The following is a 22,229-nucleotide window of genomic DNA, read 5'->3' as shown; positions in this document are numbered from 1 at the left end:
TGCATTATCATGTATAAGCACTATCGACACGAAAAACAACGCCAATATGCAGGAAGCCAAGGCTCGCCTGCGGTGACATACCCGGCTGTGTTCATTAAAGGTTCCGTTTTTTGAATGCTATCGCGCCCTATAGCACGGTGTCTATTTTATGAAATATTCAAATTCAAAGACATGCTTTCAGTTACGACTGCATTGGTAGACAACGTGTAAGACGCCATCGTTGATCATTATGTTCTTGATGAAAAGATCTCTCTGCTGCAAGATGACCAAAACCTACGAATCAATGCATTTTACGCCAACAAAACGAGGCCACGGCTGCATCTATAGTGGCTCCTAGATGATCTCTCTTGTACCAGCTATAGACATTATTAGAAAAAAAATGGAGCTGTTCCGGCCATGTAATGCGTATGGTACATAACCTGTGAACCATTAGACTTGCACAATGGGTGCCGAGGGAAAGCAATCGCAGTCGACGACGGCTGAAAAGTAGCTGGGGTGCGGAAATGAGGAAATTTGCGATCGCAACCTACAACCGACTAGCGCCAGTGGTAACTGGAGCACGCCGGCAGAGGTCTCCGTCGTGCAGTGTACATAAATATAGGTTGATGATGGCGATGTTGCGATGATGATAATGGTGGTGATGGCGATGAAATGCCACAATGAATGCCACTCGCTCGAACTCAGACTTTAGTCTTTAGGTTTCGCAATTAGTCGTTTCTGGAAAAAACCTAATACCGAAATAAGTATTTAAGTTTGCCCAGAAACTACGATGCAACTTTATATTTATAAATTTGGATAAGGACTTTGATTATGCAAGATTAGGCATAATTCTGGGTAAAGTGCATTGATTTTGAGTCCGCTTGTATTCTCGAAGTGTGCAACGAAACGTAAGGGTGTGAGATGTGTAACATTATTGAAGCGATACAAATCACCTCCTTCATAAGTGTCTATAAGAGGACCGAGATATCGCTCCGTCATTACGTTATCTGGCATGCAGGTGAGATATTATCAAGCTTGTCTTTTGCAAATTGTTAATCCAGTAAAACCATAAAGCATAGAGAAAAATCAGTGGCTCTCGGATTCTTTTAATTGAACGGCGGGCAACAGTAATTATGAGCAGCTCATACAATACCACCCTGCGAACTGATTCAGCCACTGTTGGTTCATCATACACGCCTTTAAAGCGGGATTTTATATGCTCAAAGAAGTAGACGCAGTACAAGACGCGTGCCAATCGAAGGCATCCTCAAACTCCGGAGGAGGTAAAGAGTGCGAGCACGTGTTCGATGACCTCGGGGGCGGGGGGGCGCACTCTGTTTCCCGCCAGTTCAGTGCCGGCAGTCGGATGGGGAGGCCGCGTTTGGTTCGTGCTGCCGAGGAGCAGGGTGCGTTGAAGTAATGGCAGTGTGAGCAGGCCATGTGTCATGCGTTCGGCCGCAGAACGGGAGCGTTTGATCAACGCCTCCGGGAGCTCGCTTGAGAATGGGCTCGCCGTCGACCAACGCCTCCTATAACTATATGCCTGGAACGTCGCTCTCTTTTCCATAGGAAGCTCTCTGCCGAGTTTTGCGCCCATGCGCCGCAGGACGGCGCGCGCCACCGTACCGGTCTCCATGACAAGCACAGCCGCCGCCGCCGCCGAAAGCTCACGACGCGCCAGCCGCTTGGCTGCCGACGTCGCTCCCGGTAGCCGCGCCACCGGCGTGTTTACAAGGGCTGGCCGCAAGAGGCGCTAGCCACCGTACCAAAAGGAGGAGAGTACAGGCGAGGGAAGGGCAGCGCTTTTGCGGCTCACGTTCCAGGCATAGTACATTATAGGAGGCGTTGCGTCGACGTACCGACCTCGCCATGAGGGAGCGCGAAACTGTGGCCTTACGACAACGAAGAGCGGCGCATGGCGAGCTTTGCTTACACCCCTGTTCACAGTAGTATAAGGGCGGAATTTGTTTTGCTATTTCCGTAGTGTTATATAAATGATTAGTTCCAGAAGAACAGTGTCATAGCCTCAAGACGCAATGTTGCAAAGGCCGCAAAAGGAGCCTGAAAGCTTAATATAGTTCTGGTAACGTTATAATTTAAACGATTATTCCATGAGACAACGCATTTGGCTCGACAGAAGCGTTGACCAAATATAAATCTGTTTCGATCTTCTCCCAATACTGCAAATGCTCCCAGTGTGTACTGCTTTTCAGGTTTCTTATCTTTCATGCGAAAAGGACACTCTAGTCTAACCCTAAACATTTTTGCTTTCGCTGCTTCAAGAGGACAAGTTCTTTCAACGGTATCCAGGAACTCTAAGGGGTTATGTGTTATTGAAACGGGTGAAATAGTGGCAGGAAGTAAAGAAGTACACCCGAAAAATTACGGAAAAGACAAAGGAAGAGGACTGCAGAAAACAGATTACATAAGGGTAAATAATTGCTTTATAATTTCTGAGCCCGATAAATTATAAGGGCCGAGAATAGACGCAGCAGGAAGACAAAATCGTCGTACCAACTACTACTCTGTTGAACTTCGGCATAAGATTGTTTAGTCAATGTGGGTAGCGAATAGCAGGTTGAAGGACAGAAAGCGGCTGCTATCGGCGCCCTGAGTATTTGACGCACTGTTGTCTTCATCTGGTACAATGTTGCCGATTGCTCTTCAACAATAAAGGCGACTAAGGTGGTCTCCACAGCCATCTTCAGCATTTAAGCACGTGTGGCCGCATTAGTTCCCCGCTCGCCCAGTATGGCACCGGTTCCTCTTCAAAAGATGGGATTGCTCGAAATGGTACGGGATATTGTCTAGCTACGGCACGCGAACACCACCGATGTTCAGGATATGTGCCGGCGTCAGTATCTTTAAACTTCACCAGTGCGGATTAAATATTTTACTTTTGCAGTACAGTCCTCCGGAACACCGAACTGATAACTAAGCACGAAGCAAGCTATCTAAAAACGCAGAACAAGGGTATCCGTCTTACTGAATTTCGGAATGGTGTGCATAGAAAATAGAACGTCATTCACAGTATTGTAAATAGCTTTTAAATTTTAGGTGTGGAATGCCGTCCTGCAGTGGCCTTTTGTCACCATGTTTGATTGATTATCCTGCTTTTCTATTCACCTGTGGTGTTCAATGACGCAGCAGAATACGAGCCTTCAATTTTTCGCAATTCACGATTGCTACGGTCTCTATTTCCTGAAGCAAGGCTGGTGCAATATCGAACGGAACCTGATACACGTCCTAATTGTCGGCCGGATGCTGGCGTCATGGGTTTAGTAATATCTTTTGCAGTGCTCTTTGTATCACAGATATCGCCTTAAGAGTTGGAACACGACTGGAATTCGCAACGGTCCACTGCGTATGTTCTAAAGAGACGTCGTTTTATCTGAACCGCTCGATGAGCATAGATATACCTCACCGGCAACAATACGTGTACAGCATTGCTCTAGAGCATATAAATACAAGATATTGTCAATGGGTTTGTCATCCCTGTTCTAGAACGACCTGCTCAAAATGAAGCTTTACATCTTCCTGGCTCTCATTGGGACCGCAATCGGTGAGCAGTAGGTGTATAACGTTTCAATTAATTTATTCGCCCATACACAGGCCCCTTCTGGGCCCATGCATCACTACATAAGAAAATCAGTACGTAAAAAGTAACACAAAATTGAATGCCAGCAAAGCTGGTAAGCAATTTTGAACGCCGGCCATTCGCAACGATTTTTATTTTGCTGGCATAACTAGGATGTCTTACAATAGCCTCTGGGGCAGTGTTGAACGAAGGTTCTAGCTCCTCTAATTTAAATATTTGTGGGGGCAGTCTGCAAGGTTCAATTTAAATAAACTTTTTCCACCAGAATAACGCGTGCAATTTCTGTTCTGCATATTGAACTTGTATATGGGATAGGATTCAATGTGTATTAGCGCATTGATGCGGACTTATAACGCTGTCTGATAAAAAACTCGTTCGAGAAGTAATGCTTTAAATTTTATCATAGAACAAGTGCTGTTCAACATCGAGTGATAGTTGCTTTACAATGCAAAGATGCACTTGGCAGTGGCCGTTTATTTAATTTCTTTGTGGTTTTGCAAGAATATTATTACGAAGCAAAGCGTTCCCTGACCACAATGCGTATATACCTGTATTCTTAGAAAAGCCAGCTCAAAAGCACCATATACCAACAGAGTATAACAAAATACAGATTTTAAAACAAGAGATGCGTGAGATGACTAAAAAGTTTAGTTGTTCTATGATTTCCAAAACAGTGAACAAAATTGATGTGAAAATCTAAACGATGCACCTGGGCTCATATTCTTTACCGCCATTACTACTTACCACAATGAACGCTTAACAACAATGAATCAACCATTCTTGTCCCTATGCGTTTTGCATGTTCTTTACAAATCCTAGAAAGAAAAGAGCGTGAGAGAGAGAGGGAAATGTATGTAGAGAAAAGCCGAGAGGTCAGCCTCAGCTATTGCTTGCTTAGGCCTGTTACTATAATGGTGGGAAAGGGACGTGGAGGAACAGGGTTCATAAATAATGATGAAGACGAGAAAATGAAGAAAGGAACGCGGGCAGATACAAATTTCCAACGCTGTGGCATGCCTAAAGCTGTGCGCCTAGCCCAGTGGCATGTAGAGTGTAGAGTGTCCCAGTGGCACTTGTATTCAAGGCTGAATAAATTCTGTCTATGCAGCATACTACTGCGATCAATACAATGAAATCAATGTTCTGCACTATGTCCCAACGTTGCCAGAGCTCCGGTCTGCAGACTGCAGTCTCACAACATTTCAAATCCAGAAACATCACCCTGCGTAGAAATTTATATCGTTGTTTTCTGAAGCGTATTCCTATATTTACCTGTTTATCCATAAACCCGCATTGTATGGAGTCTTCGTATTTTCATATTCAGGCAAGTGCACGTTACCTTACCTATTACACCTAATGTGCTACGCCAATAATGGTAATTGCTCTTAAATTCCAAATATCGTCATACAGGATTCAAACAAAATAAGAAGGCTCTATGATGTCGCATAAATTTAGAGTCTGGCTTGACTTGTGGAATGATATTGCCGAAAGAAAACCGGGCTTAAGAAATAAGTTCTATATTATTTCACAATTTGACTAATTGGAAATATTTGGTAAAGCTATCATTATAACATACGACAAATCATTTTTAATAACGATGAGGTAGGCACCAGCCTCGTTTAGCGGAAATATTACGAGCGGGTGCCCACCTTCTCGGAATCGTCTTAACGTTCTCATAAATTCTGTCTTTCTGAAAGCGGCGAGGAACTTCGACAAGGAGTGTCGCCAGGCACCGGACCGCGGATTCTGCAGAGCTCAGCAGCTGATGTGGTGGTTCAACGTTGAGAGCGGAAGGTGCGAGCAGTTCTACTACGGTGGCTGCGGCGGTAATGAGAACAAGTACGAGACCAAGGAGCAATGCCAGGAAAACTGTTCGGCTGAAAAACGTGAGTACCTAGATTGCTCAAGTCGTGAGTAATAGGTATTGGAAAAACCAAGTTAGGCGAAGTTTTTTTGACGCAGGGATAATACGCACGCACCTAGAGAGACACGTATGCTTATATATATATATATATATATATATATATATATATATATATAGGAAGCCAGCAAGAACTGACAACAAGGACAACATAGGGGAAATTACTTGTGCTTAATAAATGAAATAAAGAAACGATAAATAAATGGAAATTAAAGTGGATGGAACACCGGCGCCGCGGTAGCTCAATTGGTAGAGCATCGCACGCGAATTGCGAAGGTTGTGGGTTCGGTTCCCACCTGCGGCAAGTTGTTTTTTCCTGCACTTTTATTTCCTATAATTTATCGTTTCTTTATTTCATTTATTAAGCACAAGTAATTTTCCCGATGTTGTCCTTGGTGTCAGTGTTTGTTGGCTTCTTATGATATGACTAATAAAAATTGGGCCCCTCAGTTAACCCCTTTTCTTCTCGTTATATATATATATATATATATATATATATATATATATATATATATATATATATATATATGTGTGTGTGTGTGTGTGTCTGTTTGTGCGTATGTGTGCCCTTCGCGCACACGTATGTATTGCATGACGTATGCGCATTACTTGCAGGACAATCCGCCGTATCTATTCAGGTTATTCGTGAAAAGCTGCACCACAATATTTAAGTAGCTTTCGGGTAACACGTTACAACTGCCAATTTGAACCCGAAGAGAAATGATGTCATATCGTAACACTAGCTCCCCATTCGATATATATTTACTGTAATAAGAATGTACAAGGACCTCAAAGGATGCACTGTGCTTTTCATTTCTCCTAAGCAGAGATGTATTCCATACTTCTCAGCTTCTGATTTGTAACCAACTGATGAGAACTAAGATTTAATAACTGAGAATATACGTAGATTTCTTTTTGTCCACCAGACACAATTTCCAGCTTTTCTGGGAAGTCGTCTGAACCGCGCATTGTTCAAGGAAGCAGGTTGGAACTATAAAACATGCAGTATTGAGATACCAGCGGTATGTGTTATTTCTGGGTCTGGTAAGACTGAGTTATATGCAGTCGTGCTGCTTTATGGTTTATTGCAACATGTGTAGTCAATCAGCTTCAGCTCATCGAATGCGGCGAGTGTTATAAGTACATACAACAAGAAAACCGCCCTCAGGTAAGACTGGCCGGTAATCGAGAAGTCCTCAATATTTCTAAGATGTGCCTACAGGCAAGCATAAACATGATCGATTGTTTTTTTATTATTTTCAGCGATCCTCCGACCATACCCACGTGATGCGCTGTTGTCGGGAAGGACAGGTGATATTGTTTCTGGTAAGCATTTATATCGGTTTCTTGAGCTGCGAACGTTTACCTCTGCCATCAAGAGCAGCTTGAGTCGTGTATCAAATTACAATCCACGCACGAATCCGCAGTCGGCGGAGCGTCTCAATACTTAAAGCGTTGTGGTTCTCAGCAAGTATTAGCTGTTTTTTATGACAGTGTTCTTTTGAGGTGGCTCATGTAAGGCAACAACAGCGGCGTCTTTAGATCCTCGCCGAGGCCGGAGAAACTCGGAAGGCAAAAATTCATCTGGAGCGGCGCACCGCGGCGCCTATCTGAGACAACCTAGTGGGATCTAAACACGATTGATAAGTGAACATTGATGCATCAACGAAGGTCGAATATGGAGGTAGTCGCAGCTATGTGTATTGCTATATAAATGCTTATTACTCAAATGGAACATCAAACCGGCGAGTCTTGCTTTAGAATCAATAGCACAAAGGAATACTTTTCTGAGATGTTTACAAAATATTTCCCCAGCTAGATTAGAAAATATATTTAAGGATTCCTTCATGCACGGTAAAAGAACAAATGTTGAAACACGGCTTTTTCTCATTGCTCAAGATCAAAAATATGCGTGTCCCTTGCGACGTAACTTTTAGCGATATTCGAGCGTGCATAGGCGTTTATGAGCAGTGTTCTTGCGCATGTTGTAAATAAAATTAGGTAAAGTCTCACTGCATTGCTTTTCCTTTTTCGAGGAACCTATTCCAGTACCAGAAAATTCTTTGTCACAAAAACAAGAACAAATGTCTAGATAAGCACTTGTTCCTATATTTACTAAACAAATAGAGGGTCCCGCCGTAGTCGTTTGACTTTGGGAGCCTCGTATGTATACTACTAACAACCAGCTATGTACGTATCTGAATCAAACTCAAGCTGAAACGTTTAGACTCAATGTACAGAAACGGATTTCCTGATATCTGTAAAAATATCTTTCGCGGCCTCGGTTTCACGCTGCGTGATGCGCAGACACAACCTGCACAAAGTCGGGATCTAATCCGCGCAGCCAATTTCTTTTTTGGTTTGCGGAAGGATTGTAAACTCGTTTTGGCAGAGTTCTTTAGTCTTCTGGAAATCGGTTAACTTGAAGAACCCCTCCCCCCATGCCGGTGTTAGAAGGTTATAAATGAAAACCGTCTCAAGCAGGTTTGATAATTTAAAAGCCTTCTTTTTATTCATTAACTAGCCTGTATGTATATTGTTTCAATAGAACTACGATAGCGGGTGACGTGTGCACGTATTAGTGCTCTTTGTGTACTTCGGATAGCAAAGCGCGGCGGTTTCTTGCAACGAATGTAACTAAAGTGGCAAGGTGGTGTTCGGTGGCATGGCTACGTCATTGCAGTTATTTTATTTATTAATTCATCTGGGAAAATATACTGCAGTCGGCACAAAACGAAGAGAGAAAAGAAAAGAGGAACAAATAAAAAGACGCAAAAGAAAACAAATGCCGCTCCAAACGCGTGACTTCAAACTAGCCAGCTTTCTTGCGCATTTAAAAAGCACATCGGTGTTGCGACTTTCTAAACAGTTTTGGATATGCTCGCAGCGAGTTTTTTTTTTTTTGCATTTTGATAAACGCATCGCGCTTGAAGTTTTAATATCAGTCTCTGATTACAATAGCTAGATCTGTCAATCATTAGCGCAGAGGTGCATTTCGTAAAGGAGAACTTCTTGCCGAATGATATTAGTCTGTTGCTGATTTCAATATTGTTATTTTTTCCTGCAGCGTCCATTGCATCCGTTTGTCAAATGCCACCTCAAGCGGGACCTTGCCAAGCTGCCATCACCCGTTTCTACTACGACGCCAACGCTAAAACCTGCCGCCCCTTTGTGTACGGTGGCTGCCACGGCAACGGCAACAACTTTGAGTCCCACCGCGACTGCATGCGCTTCTGCGCATCTCCAATGCCCATGCGGCCCGAACCACGCCTGGCATAAGCAAAGCCCTCGCCATGAGTCAGTGCCGACAGAGGCTGCACGCCAAGAAGACATTGCTTGCTGAGGCGAGTGCAAGAAAAACAGCAACAACGAAGCGACAACTAATCTAAAGAGATGGTGATGAAAACAATAATTCTTGGACTCTGCAATATATGTTTGTAGAAAACCTGGCAACGGATACTGACGTAGTTCGTATTAACTAATACGCAGATGAGTCACGTCTCTTGAATTGCCGTTGGAAAAATAAATCAGTGCTTTTATACATATGACCCACATAATTATTTTCAGAAGAAAGCAACACTCACAAGAGGCAATCCGATACTACGCCTGCACGAAGAATAAATTCAGCGGAAAGTGCAACGCTGAAATTTGGGGATGTTTTCTAGTGTATTCTTAACTAATGTCACAGCATTCGCTGATGCTGTCAAAGTGGCAGTGGCCTTAGCATGAATAATTGGGCTAATTTCAGTGACATTTCAGCCGCAACGTGCACAATCTCGTACAGTTTTCCTTCCATCTTCGTTTTTATCAGACAAAGGATCAGACTCTAACTAGTATATACATTAGATGTTTGTGTTGTTTTCAGTTTATGTGTAATCAGTAGATGCATGTATTCACTACATGGCGGCTCCCGTGCATGTGACCTATAGTTATAGGTGAGTGCATTACCGAACGCAGCCTTCTTGAAATCCCAGAGCCGCACATCATAAAGATTTGCGTGAGCTGGCCTGCACACTCGAAACGCCTTGCAGGCATTTCATAAGTTAAGGCTTTTCGATTGGCCAGGCATACTTCAGGTATTATAATGTCGTGTACGATATCATCAGCCTATTCTTGTGCCCACTGCAGGACGAAAGTTTCTCCGTGGGATCTCAAAGTACCCCTGTCCTGCTCCAACAGATTCCAACTGACTCACTAAACATAACTGACTCAGGAATCTTTAACCTTTATTCCGATTACACACGAAAAAATGTAGTGGCCCTGGCGACGTACCGAACGAATCCTTAAAGCGATACGCAGAACGGTGTAGCTGATACCTTCGCATTATCTATAGCATGTAACTTTCAACCGGACGTGTGCCAGATGACTGGAAAAATGGCCCCAAAGTCAAGCGACTTCAGGGGGACCCTCTACTGGTTTACTCAACGTTAACTAAATGTAGGAACAAGTGCTTCTCTAGACATTTGTACTTTTTTTGCCTTATAAAGCTTTTTCTGGTACTGTAATAGGCTCATCGAAAAAAGACAAACAGTACCGTCAATCTCTACCTAATGTTACAAACATAATGTTAGGGTTTTAGCGAACTCACTCATACGCAAGAAGACTACTCATAAACACTCATGCACTCTCGAATATCGCTCACATGATATGTTGCAAGGGACACGAATATTTTGCATCTTGAGCAATATTAAAAAGGGCGTTTCTACATTTATTCTTTTATCGTACATTAAGCAATATTTAAAATATTTTGTATTGTAGCTGTCGAAATATGTTATAAACCTCGCAGAAGTGAGTTGATTCGTGTATATTCACTCAGTAAAAAAGGAAGACTCGCTTATTTGAAGCTTAATTTGAGTAGTAAGCGTTTATATAGCACTAAATATAGCTGTGACTATCTTCATAATCAACTTTTGGTGATGTAGTGATTTTCTCTAATCAATCGTGTATAGAGCCCAATAGCTTGTTTCTGGTGGGCGCTTCGGTGCGCAGCTCCAGAGAAATTTCTGCCTTCCTAGTTTCTTTTGCGTAGGCGAGGATCTGAAAACGCTGGTGGTGTGGCGTTACGTGAGCCATCTCATAGCCGCTGTGATAAAAACACCTGATACTAGCTGACAGCTACAGCACTTTAAGAATTGTGACTGTCTGCCGACTGCGGGTCTGTTCATAACTTGTAGTTTGATACACAACTTCACCCGCTCTTGACAGAAGAAATAGCGGTACACAGCTCCAGAAGCAGATAGAAATGCTTAGCAGAAACAATATCATTTGTCATTCCCGACAATGGCTCATCCCGTGCGTATGGTCTGAGGATCGCTGAAAATAATAATAAAAAAGCAATCGAATATTTTTTATCGTGGCCTGTAAGCACATCTTGGAAATATCGCGGACATCTCTATTACCGCGCAGCCTCAATTGAAGGCGGTTTTCTAGTTGTCTTGTGCTTATCAAGCTGGATACATTGCGCGAGCAGAAGGTGATTGAATAGCCATGTTGCAACGAAAAATAAAGCAGCACGACGGCCTATAACTCCGTCTCGACAGACTTAATACGTACCGCTGGTATCTCAATACTGCATGTTTTATTGCTCCAGCCTACTTCCTTAAAAACTGCGCGGTTACGACGACTTCCCAGAAAAGCTGGAAATAGTGTGTGGTGGACAAATATAAATCTAGTTATTTGCAGTTCCCTAAATCTCAGGGCTACTCATTTGCTTACAGGTCAGAAGCTGAGAAGTAGTTATTACATCTCTGCTTAGCAGAAATGAAAAGCACAGTGCATCCTTTGAGATCCTTGTACATTCTTGTTACGGGAAATATATCTCGAATGCGGAGCTAGTGTTAGGGTACGACGTCACTGCTCTTCGGCTTGAGATTTGCAGCTGTAACTTGTGGCCTGAAAGCTACCTAAATGTTGTAATGCAGCTTTTTTATAAATAAGCTGGCTGGACATTGCGGTTTGCCGTGCAACTAATACGCATATTTTATGTAATATGTATGTGTGCGCGGAAGGCACAAAGATGCAGACGAGGTATGTATGTGCTTGCGTATCATCCTCGCGTAAAAAAAATTAACCTAACTTGGCTTTTCGATTACCTATTACTCACGACGTGAGCAATCTAGGCACTCACGTTGATCAGTCGAACAGTTTTCCACGCACTGCTCTTCGGTCTCGTACTTGTTCTCGTTACCGCCGAAGCCACCGTAGTAGAACTACTCGCACCTTCCGCTCTCAACGTTGAACCACCACATAAGCTGCTGAGCTCTGCAGAATCAGCTGTCCGGCGCCTGGCGACACTCCTTGTCGAAGTTCCTCGCCGCTTTCTGACAAACAGAATTTATTGGAGCGTTAGTTGGTCTTCCGCTTATTGCACTTCCACTTAACGAGGCTCGTGCTTACCTCATTGCTTTCAAAAATGATCTGTCATTTGTTATCGTGATAAATTTACCAAAATTTCTGACTACTGCAATTATGAAATGTATAGAACTTCTTTTGTTATGTCTGGCTTCCCTTCTCCCATGTCATTCTACAAGTCAAGCCAGACTCTAAATTTATCTGACACCTTACAGCCTTCTTCCTTTGTAGGAGTCCTGGAAGGTGATGTTTGGAATTTATGACTAATTAGCTTTATTACTTTGATTTTATTGTATGGTTGGCAGTAGTATACTGACCCGCCGTGGTTGCTCAGTGGCTATCGTGTTAGGCTGCTGAGCACGAGGTCGCGGGATCGAATCCCGGCCACGGCGGCCGCATTTCGATGGGGGCGAAATGCGAAAACACCCGTGTACTTAGATTTAGGTGCACGTTAAAGAACCCCAGGTGGTCTAAATTTCCGGAGTCCTCCACTACGGCGTGCCTCATTATCAGAAAGTGGTTTTTGGCATGTAAAACCCCATATATTATTAGTAGTATACTGCTTAGAAATAATTTATTTAACCTTGATTAAACGTGCGGATGTAGTCTTTCTACAGGCCACTGTGCTGGGCGCACAGCTTTAGGATGCCACAACATTGGGAACTGGTATGTGCGCGCATTCTTTTCATATCATTGTCATCATTCATAACACCTTTTCTTCCCCGTCCTTCTCCCGCTGTATAGATTATCAGGCCTAAGCAAGTTATAGCTCAGGCGAGCCTTTGTCTGAATATATTTTTTCTCTGTCTTTCTCTTTTTTTTCTAGAATTTGTAAATAACGCGTAAAACACGTAGGGACTATAATTGTTGATTCGGTCTTCTTAGAGGTTCATGATGGTAAGTCCTAATTGCGGTAAAGAATATGAACCCAGGTGTGTAGTTACATTTCTCACGTACATTTTGTTTAGTATTTAAGAAATCATAAGAGTAAATTTCTTAGTCATCTGACGTATCTCTTCTTTTAAACTCTATATTTTATTGTTCTCTGTTGGCATATGCTATTTTTCAGCTGGTTTTTCTAACAATACAGATATATACGCATTGTGGTCACTCAACTGTTTGCGTCATAATTATTTATTGGGGTAAACTGTTATCTTAGCAAAACCAAAATATAAAAAACGGCGGCTTCCAAATACATTTTTACATCGTAAAGCAACTACCACTTGATCTTGAACAATACTTCCTCTACGATAAAATTTAAACATCACTCCGCGAATTAGTTTTATAGCAAATAGCGCCATTCATGGGAATCGATGCCTTAATCGACACGGAATCACATGCCACAGACAGATTTTAGTATTGAGAGCAAGAATTTGATGTTAGTAATTCTGACGGAAAATATTTGCTTGAATTCAACGTCGCAGACTGCTACCGAAGGATTTAAGTTACAAGTATATACAGCCGTCGTTGAAAGCTGTCCCAGAGCTCATTGTAAGGCGCCCTAGTTGTGTCAACAAAACAAAAAACGTTATGAATGCCCAGCGTTCAATATTGCTTGCAGCTTTGCTGGCATTGAATTTTCTGGTACTATTCACGTACTGATATTCTCATTCAATCTGGCATGGGCCCAGAAAGGGCCTTGGTGTCAGCAAATGAAATAAAATAATTGCAACCTTCTGCAGCTACTACTCAGCAAACGCGGTGCCGATGAGAGCCAGGAAGATGTAGAGCTTCATCTTGTGCAGGTCGTTCTAGAACAGCAATGACGACCAGATCGAAACTATCGAGTATTTATATGGTCTAGAACAATGGTGTACACGCAACGTTACCGGCGAGGTATTTTTATGCTCACTGAACGGTTCAGATAAAGCGACAGCGCGTTACAATATACGCAATGGACCCCTTACGAAGTCCACTCAACTTCACACTCTTACGGCTATAACTGGGATACAAAGAGGACTACAAAAAGTATCAATAAAACCATGATGCCAGCTTTCGACGGACAAATAGGGCGGGCATCAGCTTCCGTTCCTTATTGCAATAGACTTGATCGAGTTATAGATCGAGTTATAGTTGCTTTACAATGCAAAGATGCACTTGGCAGCGGCCGTTTATTTAGTTTCTTTTTGGTTTCGCAAGAATAATAGTTTACCTTAATATATTATTACGAAGCAAAGCGTTCCCTGACCACAATGCGTATATACCTGTATTCTTAGAAAAGCCAGCTCAAAAGCACCATATACCAACAGAGTATAACAAAATACAGATTTTAAAACAAGAGATGCGTGAGATGACTAAAAAGTTTAGTTGTTCTATGATTTCCAAAACACTGAACAAAATTGATGTGAAACTCTAAACGATGCACCTGGGTTCATATTCTTTACCGCCATTACTACTTATCACAATGAACGCTTAACAACAATGAATCAACCATTCTTGTCCCTATGCGTTTTGCATGTGCTTTACAAATCCTAGAAAGAAAAGAGCGTGAGAGAGAGAGGGAAATGTATGTACAGAAAAGCCGAGAGGTCAGCCTCAGCTATTGCTTGCTTAGGCCTGTTACTATAATGGTGGGAAAGGGACGTGGAGGAACAGGGTTGATAAATAATGATGAAGACGAGAAAATGAAGAAAGGAACGCGGGCAGATACAAATTTCCAACGCTGTGGCATGCCTAAAGCTGTGCGCCTAGCCCAGTGGCATGTAGAGTGTAGAGTGTCCCAGTGGCACTTGTATTCAAGGCTGAATAAATTCTGTCTATGCAGCATACTACTGCGATCAATACAATGAAATCAATGTTCTGCACTATGTCCCAACGTTGCCAGAGCTCCGGTCTGCAGACTGCAGCCTCACAGCATTTCAAATCCAGAAACATCACCCTGCGTAGAAATTTATATCGTTGTTTTCTGAAGCGTATTCCTATATTTACCTGTTTATCCATAAACCCACATTGTATGGGGTCTTCGTATTTTCATATTCAGACAAGTGCACGTTACCTTACCTATTACACCTAATGTGCTACGCCAATAATGGTAATTGCTGCTAAATTCCAAATATCGTCATACAGGATTCAAACAAAATAAGAAGGCTCTATGATGTCGCATAAATTTAGAGTCTGGCTTGACTTGTGGAATGATATTGCCGAAAGAAAACCGGGCTTAAGAAATAAGTTCTATATTATTTCACAATTTGACTAATTGGAAATATTTGGTAAAGCTATCATTATAACATACGACAAATCATTTTTATAAGCGATGAGGTAGGCACCAGCCTCGTTTAGCGGAAATATTACGAGCGGGTGCCCACCTTCTCGGAATCGTCTTAACGTTCTCATAAATTCTGTCTTTCTGAAAGCGGCGAGGAACTTCGACAAGGAGTGTCGCCAGGCACCGGACCGCGGATTCTGCAGAGCTCAGCAGCTGATGTGGTGGTTCAACGTTGAGAGCGGAAGGTGCGAGCAGTTCTACTACGGTGGCTGCGGCGGTAATGAGAACAAGTACGAGACCAAGGAGCAGTGCCAGGAAAACTGTTCGGCTGAAAAACGTGAGTACCTAGATTGCTCAAGTCGTGAGTAATAGGTATTGGAAAAACCAAGTTAGGCGAAGTTTTTTTTACGCAGGGATAATACGCACGCACCTAGAGAGACACGTATGCTTATATATATATATATATATATATATATATATATATATATATATATATATATATATATATATATATATATATATATATATATATATATATATATATATATATATATATATATATATATAAGAAGCCAGCAAAAACTGACAACAAGGACAACATAGGGGAAATTACTTGTGCTTAATAAATGAAATAAAGAAACGATAAATAAATGGAAATTAAAGTGAATGAAAAAACGAAAACAAGGTCTGTGAGTGGTGGCACTGGCTAACACACCCAGGGTTCTACTAGGACACATAAATACCCAAGACAGTGGATGGGACACCGGCGCCGCGGTAGCTCAATTGGTAGAGCATCGCACGCGAATTGCGAAGGTTGTGGGTTCGGTTCCCACCTGCGGTAAGTTGTTTTTTCCTGCACTTTAATTTCCATTAATTTATCGTTTCTTTATTTCATTTATTAAGCACGAGTAATTTCCCCTATGTTGTCGTTGGTGTCAGTGTTTGTTGGCTTCTTATGATATGACTAATAAAAGTAGAAGGATCGACATGTGGGCGAGTTGGTACTGGTTGAACATCTTGAAGGGGCAGCGCGAAAAAACGACGACAGAAGGCAGGAACACACAGGACAGCGCTGAACTCACAACTAACTTTATTCGAAGGCATACATACACTTAAGTACACAACCCATAGCCACGTGCTCTCCCATCCATGGCGTGATATCAGTGCGCAGGCAAAAAAAAAAAAAAAGAAACACGCGAAATCATTTAATCTAATACTACGTTATGGAGCTGCTTAAAAATTCAAATTCACTATCATGCAAATTTATCGATGGCATGCTTACACAGCGCGACCCTTTTTTTTTCTGATATAGAAGGCCTCAATAATCTCCCTCGTAGTCTGATTTTTGTGCGTGAAAAGTATTGTGGTGTCTTTATATCTTGGAGTGCACCCATGCTCAGAGCAATGCCGCGCGACATGCGAGTAGGCATTACCCGTTAGTGAGCGCCTATGTTCTGACAATCTAATGTTGAGGCAACGACCTGTTTGACCGATATATGCGTGACATATCTGCCCCTAACAAGTTGATCAAAATTTGTGGTAAGATCGATAGGAAATTGGCCCAGGCTGCCTCCACTCACGCTGGGAAAGGCTGTACTGTTAAGCATTTGTCCCCGTTTGTGCGCTGTAGAATGGGAGTTGTGTACGAACTTCCATTTTCCTGCGGTCACGCATATATCGGTCAAACAGGTCGTTGCCTCAACATTAGATTGTCAGAACATAGGCGCTCACTAACGGGTAATGCCTACTCGCATGTCGCGCGGCATTGCTCTGAGCATGGGTGCACTCCAAGATATAAAGACACCACAATACTTTTCACGCACAAAAATCAGACTACGAGGGAGATTATTGAGGCCTTCTATATCAGAAAAAAAGGGTCGCGCTGTGTAAGCATGCCATCGATAAATTTGCATGATAGTGAATTTGAATTTTTAAGCAGCTCCATAACGTAGTATTAGATTAAATGGTTTCGCGTGTTTTTGTTTTTTTTTTGCCTGCGCACTGATATCACGCCATGGATGGGAGAGCACGTGGCTATGGGTTGTGTACTTAAGTGTATGTATGCCTTCGAATAAAGTTAGTTGTGAGTTCAGCGCTGTCCTGTGTGTTCCTGCCTTCTGTCGTCGTTTTTTCGCGCTGCCCCTTCAAGATGACTAATAAAAATTGGGCCCCTCAGTTAACCCCTTTTCTTCTCGTTATATATATATATATATATATATATATATATATATATATATATATATATATATATATATATATATATATATATATATATATATATATATATATATATATATATATATATATATATATATATATATATATGTGTGTGTGTGTGTGTGTGTGTGTGTGTGTGTGTGTGTGTGTGTGTGTGTGTTTGTGCGTATGTGTGCCCTTCGCGCACACGTATATATTGCATGACGTATGCGCATTACTTGCAGGACAATCCGCCATATCGATTCAGGTTATTCGTGAAAAGCTGCACCACAATATTTAAGTAGCTTTCGGGTAACACGTTACAACTGCCAATTTGAACCCGAAGAGAAATGATGTCATATCGTAACACTAGCTCCCCATTCGATATATATTTACTGTAATAAGAATGTACAAGGATCTCAAAGGATGCACTGTGCTTTTCATTTCTCCTAAGCAGAGATGTATTGCATACTTCTCAGCTTCTGATTTGTAACCAACTGATGAGACCTAAGATTTAATAACTGAGAATATACGTAGATTTCTTTTTGTCCACCAGACACAATTTCCAGCTTTTCTGGGAAGTCGTCGTAACCGCGCATTGTTCAAGGAAGCCGGTTGGAACTATAAAACATGCAGTATTGAGATACCAGCGGTATGTGTTATTTCTGGGTCTGGTAAGACTGAGTTATATGCAGGCGTGCTGTTTTATGGTTTATTGCAACATGTGTAGTCAATCAACTTCAGCTCATCGAATGTGGCGAGTGTTATAAGTACATACAACAAGAAAACCGCCCTCAGGTAAGACTGGCCGGTAATCGAGATGTCCTCAATATTTCTAAGATGTGCCTACAGGCAACCATAAAAATGATCGATTGTTTTTTTATTATTTTCAGCGATCCTCCGACCATACCCACGTGATGAGCTGTTGTCGGGAAGGACAGGTGATATTGTTTCTGGTAAGCATTTATATCGGTTTCTTGAGCTGCGAACGTTTACCTCTGCCATCAATAGCAGCTTGAGTCGTGTATCAAATTACAATCCATGAACGAATCCGCAGTCGGCGGAGCGTCTCAATACTTAAAGCGTTGTGGTTCTCAGCAAGTATTAGCTGTTTTTTATGACAGTGTTCTTTTGAGGTGGCTCATGTAAGGCAACACCAGCGGCGTCTTTAGATCCTCGCCTAGGCCGGAGAAACTCGGAAGGCAGAAATTCATCTGGAGCGGCGCACCGCGGCGCCTATCTGAGACAACCTAGTGGGATCTAAACACGATTGATAAGTGAACATTGATGCATCAACGAAGGTCGAATATGGAGATAGTCGCAGCTATGTGTAGTGCTATATAAATGCTTATTACTCAAATGAAACATCAAACCGGCGAGTCTTGCTTTAGAATCAGTAGCACAAAGGAATACATTTCTGAGATGTTTACAAAATATTTCGCCAGCTAGATTAGAAAATATATTTAAGGATTCCTTCATGCACGGTAAAAGAACAAATGTTGAAACACCACTTTTTCACATTGCTCAAGATCAAAAATATGCGTGTGCCTTGCGACGTAACTTTTAGCGATATTCGAGCGTGCATAGGCGTTTATGAGCAGTGTTCTTGCGCATGTTGTAAATAAAATTAGGTAAAGTCTCACTCCATTGCTTTTCCTTTTTCGAGGAACCTATTCCAGTACCAGAAAATTCTTTGTAACAAAAACAAGAACAAATGTCTAGAGAAGCACTTGTTCCTATATTTACTAAACAAATAGAGGGTCCCGCCGTAGTCGGTTGACTTTGGGAGCCTCGTATGTATACTACTAACAACCAGCTATGTACGTATCTGAATCAAACTGAAGCTGAAACGTTTAGACTCAATGTACAGAAACGGATTTCCTGATATCTGTAAAAATATCTTTTGCGGCCTTGGTTTCACGCTGCGTGATGTGCAGACACAATCTGCACAAAGTCGGGATCTAATGCGCGCAGCCAATTTTTTTTTTTTTTTGGTTTGCGGAAGGGTTGTAAACTCGTTTTGGCAGAGTTCTTTAGTCTTCTGGAAATCGGTAGACTTGAAGAACCCCTCCCCCCACGCCGGTGTTAGAAGGTTATAAATGAAAACCGTCTCAAGCAGGTTTGATAATTTAAAAGCCTTCTTTTTATTCATTAACTAGCCTGTATGTATATTGTTTCAATAGAACTACGGTAGCGGTTGACGTGCGCACGTATTAGTCCTCTTTGTGTACTTCGGATAGCAAAGCGCGGCGGTTTTCTGCAACGAATGTAACTAAAGTGGCAAGGTGGTGTGCGGTGGCATGGCTACGTCATTGCAGTTATTTTATTTATTAATTCATCTGGGGAAATATACTGCAGTCGGCACAAAACGAAGAGAGAAAAGAAAAGAGGAACAAATAAAAAGACGCAAAAGAAAACAAATGCCGCTCCAAACGCGTGACTTCAAACTAGCCAGCTTTCTTGCGCATTTAAAAAGCACATCGGTGTTGCGACTTTCTAAACAGTTTTGGATATGCTCGCAGCGAGTTTTTTTTTTTGCATTTTGATAAACGCATCGCGCTTGAAGTTTTAATATCAGTCTCTGATTACAATAGCTAGATCTGTCAATCATTAGCGCAGAGGTGCATTTCGTAAAGGAGAACTTCTTGCCGAATGATATTAGTCTGTTGCTGATTTCAATATTGTTATTTTTTCCTGCAGCGTCCATTGCATCCGTTTGTCAAATGCCACCTCAAGCGGGACCTTGCCAAGCTGCCATCACCCGTTTCTACTACGACGCCAACGCTAAAACCTGCCGCCCCTTTGTGTACGGTGGCTGCCACGGCAACGGCAACAACTTTGAGTCCCACCGCGACTGCATGCGCTTCTGCGCATCTCCAATGCCCATGCGGCCCGAACCACGCCTGGCATAAGCAAAGCCCTCGCCATGAGTCAGTGCCGACAGAGGCTGCACGCCAAGAAGACATTGCTTGCTGAGGCGAGTGCAAGAAAAACAGCAACAACGAAGCGACAACTAATCTAAAGAGATGGTGATGAAAACAATAATTCTTGGACTCTGCAATATATGTTTGTAGAAAACCTGGCAACGGATACTGACGTAGTTCGTATTAACTAATACGCAGATGAGTCACGTCTCTTGAATTGCCGTTGGAAAAATAAATCAGTGCTTTTATACATATGACCCACATAATTATTTTCAGAAGAAAGCAACACTCACAAGAGGCAATCCGATACTACGCCTGCACGAAGAATAAATTCAGCGGAAAGTGCAACGCTGAAATTTGGGGATGTTTTCTAGTGTATTCTTAACTAATGTCACAGCATTCGCTGATGCTGTCAAAGTGGCAGTGGCCTTAGCATGAATAATTGGGCTAATTTCAGTGACATTTCAGCCGCAACGTGCACAATCTCGTACAGTTTTCCTTCCATCTTCGTTTTTATCAGACAAAGGATCAGACTCTAACTAGTATATACATTAGATGTTTGTGTTGTTTTCAGTTTATGTGTAATCAGTAGATGCATGTATTCACTACATGGCGGCTCCCGTGCATGTGACCTATAGTTATAGGTGAGTGCATTACCGAACGCAGCCTTCTTGAAATCCCAGAGCCGCACATCATAAAGATTTGCGTGAGCTGGCCTGCACACTCGAAACGCCTTGCAGGCATTTCATAAGTTAAGGCTTTTCGATTGGCCAGGCATACTTCAGGTATTATAATGTCGTGTACGATATCATCAGCCTATTCTTGTGCCCACTGCAGGACGAAAGTTTCTCCGTGGGATCTCAAAGTACCCCTGTCCTGCTCCAACAGATTCCAACTGACTCACTAAACATAACTGACTCAGGAATCTTTAACCTTTATTCCGATTACACACGAAAAAATGTAGTGGCCCTGGCGACGTACCGAACGAATCCTTAAAGCGATACGCAGAACGGTGTAGCTGATACCTTCGCATTATCTATAGCATGTAACTTTCAACCGGACGTGTGCCAGATGACTGGAAAAATGGCCCCAAAGTCAAGCGACTTCAGGGGGACCCTCTACTGGTTTACTCAACGTTAACTAAATGTAGGAACAAGTGCTTCTCTAGACATTTGTACTTTTTTTGCCTTATAAAGCTTTTTCTGGTACTGTAATAGGCTCATCGAAAAAAGACAAACAGTACCGTCAATCTCTACCTAATGTTACAAACATAATGTTAGGGTTTTAGCGAACTCACTCATACGCAAGAAGACTACTCATAAACACTCATGCACTCTCGAATATCGCTCACATGATATGTTGCAAGGGACACGAATATTTTGCATCTTGAGCAATATTAAAAAGGGCGTTTCTACATTTATTCTTTTATCGTACATTAAGCAATATTTAAAATATTTTGTATTGTAGCTGTCGAAATATGTTATAAACCTCGCAGAAGTGAGTTGATTCGTGTATATTCACTCAGTAAAAAAGGAAGACTCGCTTATTTGAAGCTTAATTTGAGTAGTAAGCGTTTATATAGCACTAAATATAGCTGTGACTATCTTCATAATCAACTTTTGGTGATGTAGTGATTTTCTCTAATCAATCGTGTATAGAGCCCAATAGCTTGTTTCTGGTGGGCGCTTCGGTGCGCAGCTCCAGAGAAATTTCTGCCTTCCTAGTTTCTTTTGCGTAGGCGAGGATCTGAAAACGCTGGTGGTGTGGCGTTACGTGAGCCATCTCATAGCCGCTGTGATAAAAACACCTGATACTAGCTGACAGCTACAGCACTTTAAGAATTGTGACTGTCTGCCGACTGCGGGTCTGTTCATAACTTGTAGTTTGATACACAACTTCACCCGCTCTTGACAGAAGAAATAGCGGTACACAGCTCCAGAAGCAGATAGAAATGCTTAGCAGAAACAATATCATTTGTCATTCCCGACAATGGCTCATCCCGTGCGTATGGTCTGAGGATCGCTGAAAATAATAATAAAAAAGCAATCGAATATT

The 22,229-nt window shown here is 42.1% G+C and overlaps 1 protein-coding gene across 1 annotated transcript; it reads left to right on the top strand.

Moving 5' to 3' along the window:
- Positions 1 to 3,487: 3,487 nt before the first annotated feature.
- LOC142588667 (thrombin inhibitor hemalin-like) lies at positions 3,488 to 20,411 on the top strand. The gene is made up of 5 exons (XM_075700490.1): positions 3,488 to 3,541; positions 5,275 to 5,463; positions 15,203 to 15,391; positions 18,144 to 18,206; positions 19,951 to 20,411. Exons 1-5 carry the CDS (start codon positions 3,499 to 3,501, stop codon positions 20,160 to 20,162), a joined length of 696 nt encoding a protein of 231 aa, XP_075556605.1. The 5' UTR covers positions 3,488 to 3,498; the 3' UTR covers positions 20,163 to 20,411.
- The last annotated feature ends 1,818 nt before the right edge of the window (positions 20,412 to 22,229 follow it).

The sequence above is a fragment of the Dermacentor variabilis genome, chromosome 7, assembly GCF_050947875.1.
Source record: "Dermacentor variabilis isolate Ectoservices chromosome 7, ASM5094787v1, whole genome shotgun sequence".
NCBI lineage: Eukaryota > Metazoa > Arthropoda > Arachnida > Ixodida > Ixodidae > Dermacentor > Dermacentor variabilis.
Note: the sequence above shows the minus strand (reverse complement) of the source record. Positions and strands in the feature narration are given on the sequence as shown.